General features: G+C 36.0%; 1 protein-coding gene across 2 annotated transcripts in view; it reads right to left on the bottom strand.

The window, feature by feature from the left end:
- Window positions 1–1,598: 1,598 nt before the first annotated feature.
- Window positions 1,599–20,382, bottom strand: part of KCNH5 (potassium voltage-gated channel subfamily H member 5) — a 324,888-nt gene continuing 306,104 nt past the window's right edge. The window contains exons 11-12 of one of the 2 annotated variants that reach the window (XM_060003417.1): window positions 3,189–3,971; window positions 1,599–1,757 (exon numbers count right to left, since the gene is read on the bottom strand). In XM_060003417.1, coding sequence (XP_059859400.1) covers window positions 1,722–1,757; window positions 3,189–3,971 — 819 coding nt within the window. In that variant the 3' untranslated portion in view covers window positions 1,599–1,721. Of the gene's footprint in view, window positions 1,758–3,023; window positions 3,972–20,382 lie in introns of those variants that run through there. The other variant, XM_060003416.1, reaches the window with a different exon arrangement.

Raw genomic sequence — 20,382 nt, 5'->3', positions numbered from 1 at the left:
TGACTTCTGTTATCACAGTACATTACAACCACCTGTCCGGGGTACAGCATCTGATCTTATACATTATCATAGAAAAATACTGAAAGTGTATAAGTTGCTTGGAAAATGTTCAAATTTTAAACACATATCTATTTACTCCTATTATTCCATTGTTCAGAAAGATAATAATACAAAATTCTACTCTGGATGCACTGAGAGCATCTATACAGTACAAGAATAAAACATGCAGTCATCTGGTCCCCCAAAAGAGAATCTACTGTCTTTGTGCTGGTTGAGGCAACACAGAACATGATTGTATCATTACTGCACGTATTAAAGCAAGTGCTCACCCCTCATTCAAATCTGAGTAAGTTTGACTGGAAAGAGTTGTGGAATCTGGAAACCTAAAAGACTACTCTATATACAATGTTTGCTGAACACATGCATTCCTGCTGAAAACAGTAGAGTGCATTCAGCACTTCATCATATCATGCACACAGGAACAGAGGTGGCTGGAAAAGAATACTGTGATAACTGCACCATAAACAAGCAACCGATACTCTTCCCTTTTTTGTGACAACCTGAAGTAGTTCTAAAGTAGTTTCCTCTATATATGAACATCAATATTGTAGGTCAATTAGATGAAGCTCTGAGTCAATGTCAGAACACAGCAGATATTAGCAACACTAATAAGCAAAGGCATGGATCACAACTACAAACCGCCCTGCTGTTTCACAGTCACTCATACCTTTACACCAACTGTTATTTCTGAAGCACATGGCTAAAGTTAAACTAACCATTTCTGTACTCAGATTATTTTTACCACGCACTTTGAAAGCTTAGCCAAGCTTGTCTCATACATGGTTAAATAGAAAATACCCTGAAATTCAATAAATATCTGAAGTCAAGAAGGTACCATCCTCATCATAAAAGCAACAGAGTCTCAATTTCAATGTTGATTTCTTACACCATGGTTACCTCACTGTCTTGTGCCTATGGTAGGTAGATATTGTAGCATAGCATGGAGATGTGTTCCCCTGAAAACTTCCATTTTGAGAAATGGAAGCTATGGGCACAAAGAACGGAAAATGGAACCCATGCACATAACGTCTGTTCTGAGACTCCTGGATTAAAGAGGCACATCTTGTGGGCATGTGAAGAACCTCTAACAGAAGTTCTAAAATATCAACTGTTTTTATAAATTACTTTGTTTTTCACTTCTCCAGTCTGATGGTCGTAACTTGTTTTTCAGTTCTGTTGTTTTTGTTTGGGGATCCTCAGAGATAGTTTAAAAAGCTCATAAAAATGGCTACAACACATCAAAATATCTCCTTTGATTTTGCTATCATCTTGTGTATGCTAACATATATGTACAGATGGTCATATATGTAATAATATGCAAATTACTGCTATATATTTTCAACTTGATGCAAACATTAACTGCCCTGCTCCTGCTGTTAACTGTCATGCATGCACCAATTTAAAAGTATGCCTCTCTGATCAACTTTATAAAGTAAACTTTAGTCAAAAGAAATAAAGTTTTCTAGGTTCTCACAAATGAGTGTGCATTTTATTCTCAATACACAGCATTTAAGAGTCTAGCTATACACAGCCTTTTGTTACTTTTTTTTTTTGGTTGATAATAGGCACTTTCTAAGAAGAGAATTTGTGGCCCAAAAGACTCTGAAATTCAGTCTTTAGTACCCCCCTTTCATGAGCGGATCTGTCCGAGCTGTGGTAGTCTATTGTATCAACTCAGCAGAAGTCCAGCAGTAGAACTGTGTGCAAAAAAAGCTTTAGAAAATTGTAACCAGAATAAAATTATAGAAAAGCAGTTGTCTGAGTTGAGCAACTTAACGTCTACTATTTAGTTTTCTTTGCTTTCTAACCACATTTCATGTATTACCTCTAGAAGCAGTTAAGAATCAGGTGTGAACAATTCTGTAACCATGTTTCATTCTTTCTAAGTCACAAATAAGCTACAGAAACTTGTCTATTTATATTTTTTATTTTATATCATTCTAGTTTAATTTTTGATATGATTACTTAAATGTATTTTGTTTACTTGTTTCTTTGCTAAGAGCCTTTAACTTCACCCTTGAACAAGTTTTTAAAAAAACAAAGTTAGAACATTCATCACCTTTGGAAAATCACCATCTCTAACATGAGTTGTTAAAAGGCCCTTTTACCCTGTGATGCAGTATTTCTATAATATACACTATCTTAATAGTTTCATATTTATGGGGTTGATAAAAATCAGCTTATAAGATGGTGGCTGTTATTTAAGACAGAGGGAGTAGGGATATCCTTACATAAGAGTTTATGATTACTATCTAAGTATAATGTTAAAAAAGGAGAGGTATAGTTGAGCAAAAATGCAATTCATGCACAAACCCCATAGCAATAAGTTCTCAGCATCCCACACAGCTATCTGACTGAGGCAACAGAACAGTCATTTAAATGGAGCAAACACTGCCTATTGGGGAAAATAACCTAACACTAAGTTACAGAAAAATATCCTATGGAAAGGGATCACAAAATGGCACTAACATTTTAAAATGTTGAATGCTTCCCTGGCATTAATTTATAATTTTAACTTGACAGAAGAGTGAGGAAATGACAGCTCAATACAGTCGGCCTGAGATCAAATTTGTCATGGCAACATTGGCAGGTTGGACCCTGATTCTTTAACTATTACATTGCCTTGGTTAACAAAAATCATACCTTTTAAAAGTATAGAGATTATAAATAAATGTAAAGTGTACATGCAGTCAACTGCATAATATACAAGCGATATCTATGTTTTTAATAATTATCTTCTTTGGCAGGCCAGAATCCAGCTGGACATGCAATATTTACATATCAAAATCCATATTGTGTTCATGATATTGAAAGCAAGTGAAAATATATATATATGTATATACTGTATATACACACATATGTATATAGATGTATATACTGTTTTTAATATATTAACAAATATATATGTGTGTGTGTGTGTGTGTGTGTGTGTATATATATATATATATATATATATATATATATTAAAAGTGGATTTCATCTTTGTCAGATTCAGGTGACTCAGGCCTTGAAACACTAAAAATATCCTGACATGGTATTTGGGGAGGTACTTGGAGCGGCATTTGGGATTTGGGAGAAGAGGTCGGGGGCACACTTTTTTCTGAAAGTATTTTTAAAATTTCTGCCACCTGCTTCTCCAGGGCAGTCATTCTGCAGCTTAGCAGCTGAATGTCCTCTTTCAGTTCGTGCTTGACTTCCTGCAGTGTGGTCTGTAAGGCCTGCTCAGGGATGGGATAAAAGGGGTGCTTGCCATCAGCCTGGATGGGGCTATGCTCTAGTGGACTTCGCGCCTCCCCAGCCTTATCCAAAAGAAGGTCACTTTTTGTAATCCCACTGTCACAAGAATCTGTTTTTCTTAGTGGATTTTTGGTGACGCTGTTCTCTGAATCACTGCCCTTGGGGTCCTCGGAGAGTAGCCCCATCGACTCAGCTTTAGTGACATTATTCCAGTCTTCCTTCTTCTCCTCATGGGCTCCCATATTATTCTTGAGTCGCAGCCACCCTTTCCCATTTCCATTCTTCATTCTTATGGGGCTGTTGACTTTGAGACATTTGGGGTCAGCACCGCCACTGGGCTTGAGTTCCATGGCATCACGGTTGTTTTGTTTGAGGGACTCGCTGGTTTTCACATAGGCCAGAGATGTCTGAATGGGCGTAATCTGTGACACGGTGACCACACTGGTGCCAGTGATGGAGGCTCCGTTCTGTAAGGAGCGGCTTTCTACCTGCAGCTGGTTCCGCTCAGGGTCACTCTGCGTTGACCCCTGATTCCGCAGCTCCTTCTGCTGCTTGAACTTCTGGAAGAGCTTTCTTACCGGGTGGTCCACAGGTATGCTGAGGGTGACCTCATTCTTTTGCCTGAGGCGCTCCTCCTCTTCTTTCTTCACATCACTGATTTTGCGGAAAATGATCTGTGGAGGGGGAGAGAGATAAAAAACATGATTATAAAAACAGTAGGCATAGAGGGAACTTACCTCAACATAATAAAGGCCATATATGACAAACCCACAGTCAACAGCATTCTCAATAGTGAAAAACTGAAACCACTTCCAGTAAGATTAGGGACAAGACAAGGTTGCCCACTCTCACCACTCTTATTCAACATAGTTTTGGAAGTTTTAGGCACAGCAATCAGAGAAGAAAAAAAAATAAAAGGAATCCAAATAGGAAAAGAAGAAGTAAAGCTGTCACTGTTTGCAGATGACATGATACTATACATAGAGAATCCTAAAGATGCTACTAGAAAAATACTAGAGCTAATCAATGAATTTGGTAAAGTAGCAAGATACAAAATTAATGTACAGAAATCTCTTGCATTTCTATACACTAATGATGAGAAATCTGAAAGAGAAATTAAGGAATCATTCTCATTTACCATTGCAACAAAAAGAATAAAATACCTAGGAATAAACCTACCTAAGGAAGCAAAAGACCTGTACTCAGAAAACTATAAGACACTGATGAAAGAAATCAAAGATGATACAAACAGATGGAGAGATATACCATGTTCTTGGATTGGAAGAATCAACATTGTGAAAATGACACTACTACCCAAAGCAATCTACAGATTCAATGCAATCCCTATCAAACTACCAATGGCATTTTTCACATAACTAGAACAAAAAAATTCACAATTTGTATGGAAACACAAAAGACCCTGAATAGCCAAAGCAGTCTTGAGAACAAAAAACAGAGTTGGAGGAATCAGGCTTCCTGACTTCATACTATACTACAAAGCTACAGTAATCAAGACAGTATGGTACTGGCACAAAAACAGAAATATAGATCAATGGAACAGGATAGAAACCCCAGAGATAAATCCACGCACATATGGTCACCTTATCTTTAATAAAAGAGGCAAGAATGTACAGTGGAGAAAAGACAGTCTCTTCAGTAAGTGGTGCTGGGAAAACTGGACAGCTACATGTAAAAGAATGAAATTAGAACACTCCCTAACACCATACACAAAAATAAACTCAAAATGGATTAAAGATCTAAATGTAAGGCCAGATACTATAAAACTCATCGAGGAAAACAGAGGAAGAACATTCTACAACATAAATCACAGCAAGATCCTTTTTGATACCCCTCCTAGAGAAATGGAAATAAAAACAAAAATAAACAAGTGGGACCTAATGAAACTTAAAACCTTTTGCACAGCAAAGGAAAGCATCAATAAGACGAAAAGACAACCCTCAGAATCAGAGAAAATATTTGCAAATGAAGCAACGGACAAAGGATTAATCTCCATGATATACAAGCAGCTCATGCAGCTCAATATCAAAAAAAACAAACAACCCAATCCAAAAATGGGCAGAAGACCTAAATAGACATTTCTCCAAAGAAGAGAGATAGATTGCCAACAAATACATGAAAGAATGCTCAACATCACTAATCATTAGAGAAATGCACGTCAAAACTACAATGAGGTATCACCTCACACCAGTCAGAATGGCCATCATCAAAAAATCTACAAACAATAAATGCTGGAGAGGCTGTGGAGAAAAGGGAACCCTCTTGCACTGTTGGTGGGAATGTAAATTGATACAGCCACTATGGAGAACAGTATGGAGGTTCCTTAAAAAACTAAAAATAGAACTACCATATGACCCAGCAATCCACTACTGGACATATACCCTGAGAAAACCATAATTCAAAAAGAGTCATGTACCATAGTGTTCATTGCAGCACTATTTAGAACAGCCAGGACATGGAAGCTACCTAAGTGTCCATTGAAAGATGAATGGATAAAGAAGATGTGGTACATATATAGAATGGAATATTACTCAGCCATAAAAAGAAACAAAACTGAGTTATTTGTAATGAGGTGGATGGACCTAGAGTCTGTCACACAGAGTGAAGTAAGTCAGAAAGAGAAAAACAAATACCGTATGCTAACACATATATATGGAAACTAAAAAAAAAACAAAAAAGGTTCTGAAGAACCTTCGGGCAGGACAGGAATAAAGATGCAGATATAGAGAATGGACTTGAGGACACAGGGAGGGGGAAGGGTAAGCTGGGATGAAGTGAGAGAGTGGCATGTACATAGATACACTACCAAATGTAAAATAGATAGCTAGTGGGAAGCAGCCGCGTAGCACAGGGAGATCAGCTTGGTGCTTTGTGACCACCTAGAGGTGTGGGATAGGGAGGGTGGGAGGGAGACGCAAGAGGGAGGAGATATATGTATATGTATAGCTGATTCACTTTGTTATACAGGAGAAACTAACACACCATTGTAAAGCAATTATACTCCAATAAAGATGTTAAAAAAATAATAATAATAAAAATAATAAAATTATCTTATTGAAAATAAATAAAAAATAAAAACATATGACTTTATACTTGTGTGACAAGATACCAGTTGTACTTTGTTTTATAAAGAAAACCCTTGAAGATAGGGTAAGATCATTTCTAAAGGGAAAAAATTTCAATGCCAGTTAACAGATGCAATACACTTAAAATGCAACGTAGAAACACTGATGAAGCTTGCTTAGCTTACTTAGTTCCAGTTCCTTGCATATCAGAGAGGGAGTATAGTAAAGACACAACTGAACAGAGCTATTTGCTTTCATGTTCATGTTCCCATTTCATAGAAAATATATAAATGTAAACATTTATGTTAGTATATATATACATGTGTGTATACTTTTATGTGTAAGAAAACATTTATCTGTTAATTTTCCTTGCAGTACATCACTATTTTTTGTAAGGTTTTCTTTTGAATCATATAGATATGATCCAAAGCCATTTTTAATGCCATCCGCTGTTTAGAAGCCAAACGGTAAGAGTTCTAGGCTATAAAACTACTGAAAAGTTAAACAGCTTACCAACATAGCACCTGGGTTGGGTGGGAGGAGGAATTAAATTTATTTATGTGGCTCCAGAGGGCAGAACAAGGATTTATACTTAGAAGTTTCTGGAAGGTAAATACCAAGTCAGTATACAAATTTCATTTCCAACTACTACCTATTAATTGAATAAATTGCCTTGAAAACTCATGAGACTCACACCACTGAAAGAGCCAAACAGAAATATGAATGTTGTCTGTGTAATACTTTCACTGAGGAGGTTGGACTCTTCAAATTCCAATATTCTTTAAAATTTAAATATAAAATTAAATATATAGTACATGTAGCATTAGATGACTATTCACAAATAAGTACGCATAAATTTTATTAAAAATATATTTTGAAAATAATACTGGGAAAAGTTACAACTCCATCAAGAGAAATTTAAAAGGCTATGTAAGAAATTATTACCACTTATATTATCAGAGTTGGAAGTGAATCTGGTAAGCGTGAGATTTTTGATCAGTCATCTAAAGAACAAAATAACTGCAGATGAGGGTTATAAGGAATATTCACAAGGGAGTTATATTAATGTGCTTTCAGAATCAGACAATTTTATGACGCTAGCAAAATTACTTACCTCCATCACCCTCTCTCATTAAGCTGTTGGTTAGATTAGAAATACATGTGAAGCACACAGTCTCCAGCACATAACAGACATTCAAAATATGCTGGTTGTCTCCCCTGAACTCTCGTAAAATACTTCCTGTTTGAAAACATTTTCATCACCTCTTGGAGATTCAGCAGCTTCCAGGAATAACATATAGTCATTGACCTTGTACTAGAAACCAATACTAGTGATGATCACTGTAAACACGAAAGTCAAGGAGAAGCAATCCTCCATCTAAAAGCACATTTTCTAAATTAAGATTGATACACGAAATATAGCTTATCAAGTGGCAATAATTTGTATTTTAAAATAAATATTCTCTAAATTCAATAACTGTCCATTAACACCAGCATATTTTTCCTTCTCTACTGGCACATGAAACTGGGTATTTTTTAAAAATGTAATACTAATCTCTAAGTCTGACATCAAAGTTCTAGGAGTTTAATTAGAAGTCTTTTAAAGGGTTGACATGTTTCTTATGCTTCCTGAGTAAACAGGGCCTGTGCTAAACCTTCAAGATATTAACACTCTTTGGACAGGACAAATCAAAACATGGAAACACAGATACTCTATTCCTATATCATCCCCGTTCACTGAAAAGGGATTCCATCAACTGACATGACATCCTCCTTCCCACTCCGCTCTGACCTTGTTTGCCTTTTTAAAGGTAGTTACTTAACCTTGGAAAGACATAGCCTTAGTGCAGTGTGGTAACTGAGATTACCTTTCGTGTTTGGGGAAAAAAGCATCTATTTCAAATGAACAGTGGAGGAGGGCACAAAGGGGTGTCAGATAAAATGCAGGACATCCATGCAATATTTAGGACACACACTAAGAAATCATGCATTATTTATCTGAATGGGACATACTGATACTGCCATGTGAAGTTCACAGTTTATGAAAGATTTGGGGTTCCTGGAGGCTGAGAATCTGTGGACATCTTAGGCCACAGCTTTATGTTTTAAATTTTCAATACAATGGCTAATAATTGCTTATAATTACAGTATGCTTACCAAGTTTGGGATGCTTTGTGATTTAAGGGTATAATGTACCCATGTAAAATATCAGAAGAAAAAGCCTTCTTTATCCAGTTTCCCTTACCACCAGCCGGCCCCACCCCACCAAGAACCAACAAAGGCATTTGCACTGCTACTATTAAGTGGAGAACAAAGACTCCTAATGCCAAACTACTGAGAACAAAGAAAAAAAAAAAATTCTGTCACAGGGCCAGGCTGCCAGTCTGCATCAAGGGACAAATGAAATAGAACTGGGTTGGCATATTTTGCCACCAAGAAAATGTAAAATGAAATGAGAAAGAATGAGGTTTTGTATATGGAAGACAGAATCCTAAGAGTTCACACCTGGATTTGATAAACTATTTACAATAACCAGGCTTTTAAGCCAGAGGTCACTCAAAAAAACTATTGGTCTGAATGGAGTTTACTGAATGAGACTAAATTTATTTTATTTCTTTTGACTGCAGAACAGAAATTATGGCTTATTGAAAAATACTTACAAAAATTTTCATATAACAAAGAGGTCACAAACATATTATCTCATTTAACTGTCATAACTACTCTATGAGATAGGTCCTATTATTCTCATGTTACGGAAGAGCAAACTGAGGCACAAAGAGTTTAAATGGTTTGCATTAGGTCACACAGCTAGTAAGTGGCCAGGATACAAATCCAAGGAGTCAAATTACAAATAGTCTTAACCATTATACTCTACTGCAGCTCCTCAAAATAACTTTGACACCACCTTCTGGACCCTGTGAAAACCTGGATAGGTGAGTGGGTGAAGTAAGGAGTGATATAGTAGTTTAACATCCAACAGGTAACACTTCATAGAGCATTTGCCATGATGAACCACCCCTCAAAGTGGTGAACTGAACAAACAATTGAAGCTCTGTGCTTATTAAACAAGTAGAGAGTTGACAAATTCTTGCTGAGTAGAATCAGGTTCAAATCTTTGACCCACAAATCAATCTTTAAAGAACTTGAATCAGAATCCTTCAATTGTAAGAATAGAATGACATCCATTAAGAACTTATTTTCTAGTTGATGACAAAGCAAAACTTTCCTAATGCAAGGTAAGAGAATATAGGCCCTGAAATTAAAAACAAAAAAACAGGGTTGATTTTATTATATTTACAGGGTTTAAAGACTAATAATCTACTGAGGTGTCACAAGCAGTTGATCTATGTCTTACATGTAAAGCATGATAGCTTTTTGTTGTATCTTAAGTTATAAAAAATTTATTATATAACAAATAAGAAAAAACTCACTGTATTTCAAAACTTTTTTTGCATTTTTTTTTTTTTTTTTTTTTGCGGTATGCAGGCCTCTCACTGTTGTGGCCTCTCCCATTGCGGAGCACAGGCTCCGGACGCGCAGGCTCAGCGGCCATGGCTCACGGGCCCAGCCGCTTCGCGGCATGTGGGATCTTCCCGGACCAGGGCACGAACCCGTGTCCCCTGCATCGGCAGGCGGACTCTCAACCACTGCGCCACCAGGGAAGCCCATATTTCAAAACTTTTAAAGGTAATAAGCCATCCCTATAAGTTCTTATAGTTTTGAAGATCACTTTATGACCCTAAACTCCAAGTTTGAATAACAATCTATTTTTATTACTAAGGAGACTACATTTCATCATAAAAAAATAGGATGGAAATTATTCTACATTACTATTACAAGTATGAACATTCTCAAATTATCTGAGCTCATGCTGAATCTTTCCTTTTAAAGAAGTGCTTTTTACCTTTTACTTTTTAATCATGTAAAATAAAATGGTTCAAATTAATAAGGAATAGAAAGATTGATAAATTTTATTTAGTTAAACCTTCCAAAACAGTGTATAGTTTAGTTTAAAAACCTGCATGCTACTTTTTGGCAATTGAAAGAATCTTCAAACAATGAGTTTTCATAATCCAGTTGATTCTTACATTGGTAATGTGTCACACACAGAGTAAAAATTTTCCGTTAATTCAATAATTCAATACATAAGCTATATAGATGAATTCTGCTTAATGATAACATGGAAATGATGATGATTATTCCCTAGAAGGCAAAGATTAAAAAACAAAATCCCCCAAAACATTATTTTAGAAAATGTTAAAGGATCTGAGTGAAGTTCATAGGAGATCAACTTACATGAATTAAATCATGTAAAAAAAATGTATATCCATGATTATCAACATGGTGTTTGATAATCAAATTAGCTTTTAAAAAATGCAACATTTGTTTTTTTTCTCAGTGTTAATAACCTAGAACCTTCTGCACTTGATGTATTCTGTGTCTTTTGCCCAATGGCAAATCAAATTGCTAATGAACACCAAAAAATTAAGGACAAAATTAAAAAAGAAAAATCACGAATCAGGCTATGATTCTAGCCACACATTTATTGGTAGAATGCACAACAGTCTGTACTCTTTCTCTCAGCAAAGAGGTTTATTTCATTTAAGCTTTTCTTCTCCTTGCTTCATTAGGTTCTGGGGAGCCCATGCTAGAAGGTTTAATTTATTTAAATGATAAAATCTTCTTAAACCTAACAGGGAACATGGCCAACTGAGCTTTCCATTTCAAAAGTAGGACATTTGATCATAAAAGGGATATCAAAATTAAATAATTTGAATGTGTACTGAACTTTGAAATCCTATAAAGGCAAGGGAAAAAAAGGGGTTAGAATCATTTATTTAATGACATGGATTTAGTGTTATGTAATTTGGATGCTAGAGGTGTGCTCTCTGAAACGACCCATCACTTTCCAGATCTGTGAATTGACTAGGAATCTATAGCTATATGCAGTCAAGCAGCAGCTCCAGTTCATCTGCTATTTAAGGATCTAGTTGGTTTGGTTCTTTGGTTCTTTTTACTGCTTCTGTAAACTTAGTCACTAATTCTAACTCTAGTCCTTTCAGTCATTCCAACCTGAACTAATACAACAAAGCGGTACTTATTAAACACTATCATGTATTTATCAGAGGCTATAAACTTTTCTTAACAAAGGCCACAGTGACAGCTGTGGTGGGTGAACATGTGTGACTGAAGGATAACAAGATGCATCACACTCTGTTAGAAATATGGTTGCCTCGCTTCATTTCAGCCACTCATAGACCTATAGGCTCTTCAGGGGCAAGGAATGTGTTACAGATCTAGTTTAGCCTCTTTGGTCCTAAATAAACTTTGAGGAATTAATTAATTAACTGATTAATGTAAAGAAAAAGGAAGGAAGGGAGGTGAGTAGAAAGGAAAAAGGACGTGAGAAAAAGAATATGTTTTGATTTTGTTAATGTGTTGGGAAATGCCTAATGTGAATAAGGGTGGTGAGTAAGATGCAAATGCAGGACATTCTAGAATTACTGATGCAATTACATGTTTTTATAACTAAAGTTTTTTTTCATTAAAAAAATAATAAAATAAGGAAGCTAAAGTCTTCAAAACCAAGAATATAGCTGTTCCAAGGTAAAGCTGGCAAGGTTTAGATTCACTGTCTCAAATACTGCAGTAATCCATGATTTGTCCTCCTTGCCTCAATTTCTAGCTTCATTTCCCTTTATTCCATTCTTTGCTGTTGTGTATCAGATATGATAGTGTCCCACGCAAAAAATCACAAAGTAAAACTAAAGCTCTTTAATCAAGTCAGCAAGTCTACCGTGGTTCAGTCTACCTGCCCCTCCAATCTCTATTTTCTCCAGTCTCACTTGACCTTAACACACCAGCCACTGAATCACTTGGAGATCCAGCATCTAATACTGCACATATTGTTCTCTCTCCTCCTAACCTGCTGGGGAGCTCCTACTTATCCTTTAATCCTCAACCCAACTGTGCTCTTCTTTATGAGGCAGGACCAGCTACATAATATGTAGGGCCAAATACAACCTAAAAATTCAGGCCCTCTAACATCATGCTTAATGGTAAAATACTGAAAGCTCTCCCCTGAGTTCAGGAAAGAGAAAAGCATGTACCATCTTGCCACCCCTATTCATCATTGTGCTAAAGGTTCTAGCCAGAGAAATTGTCAAGAAAATGAAATAAGAGATATCCAGAATGAAAAAGAATTAAAACTATCTTGATTTGGAGATGACATGATTAGGTACACAGAAAATCCACACGCGCATGCACACACACACGCACAAAACTATTAGAGCTAATAAAGGAGTTCAGCAAGAATACAGGATACAAAATCAATATAAAAGTTAGATGCATTTCTATACACTAGTAATGAACCATCTGAAAATAAAGCTAATAAAATAACATCCTTGAAAATAGCATCAAAGAGAATAGAATACTTAGGAAAAATTTTAACAAAATAAGTGTAGGACTTATACACAAAAACTATAAAACATTGTTGAAATAAATTAAAGAAGACCTAAATAAATAGAAAGACATCTCATGTTTATGGGTTGAAAGACTTAATATTGTTAACATGACAGTATTCCCCAAATTGATCTGCAGATTTAGTTCAATTCCTATCAAAATTATTACTGCTTATTTTTCAGAAATTGACAAGCTGATCCTAAAATTCAGGTGCAAATGCGAGGGACTCAGAATAGCTTAAAAAAATCAAAATATACGAATGTAATTGGAGGATTCATACTTCCCAGTTTAAAAACTTATTACAACGAATTAGAGAAATGCAAATCAAAACTACAGTGAGGTATTACCTCACACCAGTCAGAATGGCCATCAACAAAAAATCTACAAACTATAAATGCTGAAGAGGGTGTGGAGAAAAGGGAACCCTCCTACACTGTTGGTGGGAATGTAAATTGATACAGCCACTATGCAGAACAGGATGGAGTTTCCTTAAAAAACTAAAAATAGAACTACCATGTGACCCAGCAATCCAACTCCTGGGCATATACCTGGAGGAAACCATAATTCAAAAAGATACATGCACCCCAATGTTCATTGCAGCACTATTTATAATAGCCAGGACATGGAAGCATCCTAAATGTCCATCAACAGAAGAATGGATAAAGAAGATATGGCACATATATACAATGGAATATTACTCAGCCATAAAAAAGAACAAAATAATACCATTTGCAGCCACATGGATGGACCTAGAGATAGTCATAGTGAGTGAAGTAAGCCAGACACAGAAAGACAAATATCATATGATATTGCTTATATGTATTATCTAAAAACAAGGGTGCAAATTAACTTATTTACAAAATAGAAGTAGAGTCATGGATGTAGAAAACAAGCTTATGGTTACGAGGGGATAAGGGGGCAGGGATAAACTGGGAGATTGGGACTGACATATACATACTATTTACTATATATAAAATAGATAACTAATAAGAACCTGCTGTACAGCACAGGGAACTCTACTCAATACTCTGTAATGGCCTATATGGGAAAAGAATCTAAAAAAAAAAAAAAAATCCAGAACATGAGGAAAAGAACCTTGTTACAAAGCTATAGTAATCAAGACAGTGTGGTGCTAGCATATATATCAATGAAATAGAACTAAGATAAATAAATAAATAAACACATAAATAAATATACCTATGCATTTACGGTCAATTGCTTTTTGACAAGGATGCCAAGGGGGTTCAATGAAGAAAGATCAATCTTTTCAACAAATGGTGCTGGAGCAACTGCATATTTACCAATAAAATATGAATATGGATGACAGCCTCATACCATATACAAAATTTAACTCCAAATGTATCAAAGACCTAAATGTAAGAGCTAAAACTATAAAATTCCTAGAAGAAATCCACAGCACAAATGTTAGTGACCTTGAATTAGGCAAAGCTTTCTTAGACACCTAAATCTCAAGCTACCAAATATATTAAATAAATAAATTGGGCTTCACAAAAATTCAAAACTTTTTTGCTTCAAAGGACACTATCACAAAAGTAAAAAAACTCACGAAATGGGAGAAAATATTTGCAAATCATATACCTGATCTAGCATACAGAATATATAAAGACCTATTACGATTCAACAATTAAAACACAAAAAAATTTAAATTTAAAAATAGTTACAATAGCCAGAACATGGAAGCAACCTTAATGTCCATCGACAGATGAATGGATAAAGAAGATGTGGAACATATATACAATGTTAGTCATAAAAAAGAATTAGTCATAAAAAAAATGAAATAATACCATTTGCAGCAACACAAATAGACCTAGAGATTATCATACTAAGTGAAGTAAGTCAGACAAAGACAAATATCATATGATATTGCTTATATGTGGAATCTAAAAAAGAAAATGATACGAATAAATTTATATACAAAACAGAAATAGACTCATAGATATAGAAAACAAACTTATGGTTACCAAAGGGGAAACGGTACAGGGGGAGGGATAAATTAGTTGTGAGATTAACACATACACACTACTATATATAAAATAGATAACCAACAAGGACCTACTGTATAGCACAGGGAACTATACTCAATATTTTGTAATAACCTATAAGGGAAAACAATCTGAAAAAGAATATATATATATATATGTGTGTGTGTGTGTATATATATATATATATATATATATATATATATATGTATATGTATGTATGTATAACTGAATCACTTTGCTGTACACCGGAAATTAACACAACATCGTGAGTCCACTATACTTCTATAAAAAATATATATATATAAATGGTCAAAGAATTTGAATAGACATTTCCCCAAAGATGGTATACAAATGACCAATAGGCACATGAAAAGATGTTCAGCATAATTAGTCATTAGGGAAATGCAAGTCAAAACCACAATGATATACATTTCACATCCTCTAGGATGGCTATAATTAAAAGATAACAAGTATTATTAATAACAGAAAATACCAAGTGTTGGGAGGATGTAGAGAAATTGGAACCCTCATTCATTGCCGGTGGGAATATTAAGTGCTACAGTCTCTGTGGAAAACAGCGTGGCAGTTTCCCAAAAAGTTAAACATAGAGTAGTCATACGACCCAACAATTCCACTCCTAGGTGTACATCCAAAAAAATTAAAAACATACAGTCATGCAAAAACTTATACATGAATGTTCATAGTAGTATTATTCATGATAGATCAGAAGTAGAAACAACCCAAATATCTATTAATGGATGAATCAGCAAACAAAATGTGGTATAACTTTACAATGGAATATTACCCTGCCATAAAAGGAAACGAAGTACTGATACATGCTACACCTTGAAAATATGACCCTAAGCGAAAGAAGCCTAACACAAAACGTTATATATTGTATTATTTCACTTATATGAAGTGTATAGAATAGGCAAATTTAGTCAGAAAGTATATTAATGTTTTCCAGGGGCATGGGGATATGGGAAATGGGGAATGACTACCAGCAGCTGTGGGGTTTCTTTTTGGGATAATGAAAATGTTCTGGAATTAGATAGTGATGATGGTCGCACAACTTTGTGAATATACTAAAAAACACTGAATTGTACACTTTAAAATGGTGAATTGTATGGTGTGTGAAGTATATCACTACAAAAAAAGCAGGTCTCCTTGTTCAAAATTATTAAGAATTTCAAGATAGCAGCAGCAGAGTATTCAACCAAGAGCAGGGCTCTTCTAAATGCAAGGCCTGCACAACTGCACGGGTTGGGCATCCATGAAGCTAGCCCTGCTGGGAGGCTTTCACTTACCGCCCCAGATAGAATTGGGTCCATCCTATTCTACACTCTAATGGCATTCATTTTGTGACACATTAATGGTGAGATACAGCAGCAAACAAGATATTCATTCACATTGTATTTGTTAAACACCTACCATGTTTCAGGCCCTGTTTTGGAGTTAGGTATACATCAGTAAACAAAACAAAACCCCTTAAATATTCCATAAAATGTCAGGTGATGATGTGGGGTACAAAGAAAAATAAAGAGTGGCAAAGTGATTGGGTCTCTATGAGGAAGTGTTACTGGAGCAAAGATAGTCATGGAATGAAGAAGTGGGCCATGCAGATGGCCACTGGGAGAGGGGGACCCCGAGCTGAGAGGATGCTCTGCGTGTCTGAGGAACGGTAAGGAGGGCAGAGTGGGTGGCACTTCGTACATGGGGAGAATGACTGGTGAGGAGGCCAGGGACTTTGGTTGTTAAATGTGAGGAGAAGCCATGGAGACTTTGGAGCAGAGGATTCACACTGTCTCACTTCCACTCTAAAAGGATAGCTCAGGCTGCTGCGGGGAAAATAAATTGTACGGTCGGAATGATAGGAGGAGGGTACCAATCAGGAGGCTTTTTGAGTTAATTCTGGGGGGACATCATGGTGACTTAGACCAGAGAGGTAGGAATGGAGGTAGTGACCAGTGGTCAAATTCTGGATTTATTTTGCCAGTAAGACTAATGAGCCGGATAAACAATCAGAGAAGAGATTTTTTTTTTTTTTTAAGTCTCTCTTTAGGCTAAGCAAAAGTATAAATAGCAGTACCGTTTTCTGAGATGGTGAAACGTGATATGGTGCCCTATAAACTACAGACAAGTTATCTGCCCCCCTAGACACACACACACACACACACACACACACACACACACAAATATGCATGCATATATACACACATGCATATATAAACATGTGCACAATGTATAAAAGTGGAGCAGGAACAGGATAACTGACTAAACACTCCCATAAAAAGGGGTGGGGAATAATGGCTGAGAGGCTCAGCAGTTGCTGGTCCACAGCAATGAGGAAATCTGCCAGGCAGGCATTGTGAGGCCCCTCTGCCCTGGCAGTAGGGTAAATTCCTTTGTTGGTCTCTCAGTCTGCTATCTGGGATAAGCTCTCTCATCCATTGTTCTCTGTGGCTCCTGATTCTATCTCTTTGGATGTTCTTTTTTGTCCTTTTCCCTCTATAGTTCAAAACTAATTTGGGGATTGGAGAATCTGTCCAAGAATTTGTCCTCCTCAGCTTCTTCCTGCCTGTGCAAATTTGGGGGCCTAAGGTTTGGTTTTGAGCTCACATAGCAAAATGACTTTTTAAGACCAAGCTTATGGTTTCTTTGGCAATATAATTATCTAAAATATTTAGTAAGTTTCTGATCTGTTGATAGTCAATTCCGTGCTCCTGCAACCTCACAAAAAGTTCTTTCCTAGATATAATTCTCAAGCCTAGTTTAATCCTTTTCTTTGTTGGCACCATGTCTCTCTGTTGCTCTCTGCCTCTGTCTCTTTCTCCATGATGGAAACTACTTTGAAGGCATCGGGCTTGATGGGAGGTCATATCTGATCTTTGCCACAAAACTGTCTTAATAGACTATTTTGTGCAATGACTTTTCAATCTTATTTCTGATTTTCCCTGTTCTAAATTCCTTTCCATATCTGCTTACAAGCCAGCCAATTCTTGCCAGTGATCACCTCTTTCTTCTCATGCCTTGCTAAATGTAACCAGTCACAACCCCAACTCACTACTAATATTCTGCTTTCCAAACTGTTCCAAAAGAAATACAGCATTGGAAGGCAATCAGAGATAGCCACTTTACCGAATGTTTTGTCACTGGAAAATATTTGTCTACATCTTTTAAAGTCTCAAATATCAATATCCTTACTTATTTCTACTCCTGCTAAGTTAATTCCACATATTTTAGAATTAATGGTGGCAGTGTCTCACTATTGATATCAATTTATGCACATGCCCAGGAGCATTGCATTTTTCCCCAGTGGTACAAACATGAGAGTATATTTAACACACTGTACTGTACAGTTTAACTTGGTAAGTTTTATGTTATGTTTTTTCCAACAAAAATTCAAATAATATCTAAAAATAGAACCATAAACTTTCCAAAAATTACTTTCAACTCGCAAACTTCCTCTCACACAAAAAAATATAAATTTATCAATAAATAGACATGAAATTAAGACTATTTCCATAACTATTCACCAAGACAAATGAAAATATTGATCATTAACCCAGAAGAAAAATACTTACATAAGTCATGAACAATGCAGGGGTAATAATTACACAAACATTCACATAGTTTTACTGGAGACAGACATACTGGAGATTGAAATTTGAATTCAACACCACATTGTCTTAAGTATACTGAGTTGAAAATTGTCATTTACACACTTGATATATTGGTAAAAACCAAAACAAAACTAACTAATTTGGGGGAACCTGCCATTAAAAAAGGAAATAATTGTAAAGGCATTGCTAAACAAGAATAAAAGAAAATTTATTGCCCCAGAATCTGAACACAACACATTATGTACTATTAAGAAAAAAAAAAGACTCCTCCTAAATAACTATAATTTTCAACTGTGACTATTTGTTAGCATTTAAAAATTCAGGAGAAGATTCAGAAGAATAAAGTTATTTTATTTCAAACTTCTTAGTATAGAATTTTTAGCACACTCAAGTTCAAAGGAACAAAACTGATGAAGAAAAACCATGTCTATTATGTTTTGCTATGAATAGCTAAGAATAAAGCCCCTAGTATAGCCTGAGACCCATACATGAACCACTAGACTACACTGCTTTGGGGAACATAATTATTTTATTCATAGTAGCTATTGCTTCCACATATTTTCATCTTGGAATTACTGCAATAACAATATTGGATTAAGGGAATTTTACTAAGTATTTCCCATGGATTATTTGCTCATTTAAATTTCACAATAATCCATTTTATAGATTTAAAAACTGAGGCTTAGATTTAAAAATCTTCCCCAGGGCTTCCCTGGTGGCGCAGTGGTTGGGAGTCCGCCTGCCGATGCAGGGGACGCGGGTTCGTGCCCCGGTCCGGGAGGATCCCACATGCCGCGGAGCTGCTGGGCCCGTGGGCCATGGCCGCTGAGCCTGCGCGCGTCCGGAGCCTGTGCTCCGCAACGGGAGAGGCCACAGCAGTGAGAGGCCCGCGTACCGCAAAAAAAAAAAAAAAAATCTTCCCCAAGTCTACACAGCTAATGAGAGACAAAGTGTGCTTTCCAACGGGTTCTATTGAACTCAACTAGACTAGTCTGATTTAGGAATGCCTGATCTAAATTTAAGAGAGATGCAAAGGATTTAAAGGCTCAAAGGACTGGGGAGAAGGAAATTAAATGATAAAGGAGGTTAAATTACTTTAATAATGGCATACACCAAAGTCATGACTCTAGGCTAAGAGTTTAATACGCAGGAGATGTAGACATGTGAATATGTAATGGGACTCTTCAGTATGCAAGTAGAAAATAACATTGTTTAACATTTGTCAAAGATGATACATTTTATAACACACTTTAGCATATGTTACCTCATCCCCTGTCCCACTGCAACTCTACAAATCAGGAAGGGCGATTATTATTATCCCTATTTAACAGATGAAGGTCAGAGAAGTTATGTGGCTTGCTTAAACTCATTTAGCTAGTAAATGGCCAAGCTGGGACTGAAATCTATTTCCTGACATCAACTCCAGTGCTCCTTCCACTATTCCATGCTGACATTCCTAATGCTATGTATAATTTTTTTTTGTAGTTTACAATGCACTTTCAGCTATATTACCCTACTGGATCTCATTTGATACTATTCCTTTGTCCCCAGGAACACGCCTAATATGTGGCTTTAGCTTTTGCCTTGTAAGATAATTGCTGTGCCTCAGGGAGAACAATTACTGAGGTAAGGCAGTTACAACACCTTAAGAAATATTTTCTTAATGAAAGAAAATTTCCATGGCTTTTGTCTGGAAAACCAACTATAGTACATTTACTTAAACATGTGTTAATTTTTGCATTTGATGCTAAAAGAATGACGCAGCTTTTAGTTAATATCACACACACAAATTCTTCACTGTTGGGAAATACAGATTGAGTAGGTAAATAATTATCTCTATTGGAGTATTAACCTCTAGAAAGATTTAGAAATGTATATCTAGTCTAGATAATATAATACTGTTTCAATCTTTTA

This window comes from Delphinus delphis, chromosome 2 (assembly GCF_949987515.2).
Source record: "Delphinus delphis chromosome 2, mDelDel1.2, whole genome shotgun sequence".
In the NCBI taxonomy this organism is placed as follows: domain Eukaryota; kingdom Metazoa; phylum Chordata; class Mammalia; order Artiodactyla; family Delphinidae; genus Delphinus; species Delphinus delphis.
The sequence above is the reverse complement of the archived record's forward strand: the minus strand, read 5'-3'. Positions and strand labels throughout refer to the sequence as shown.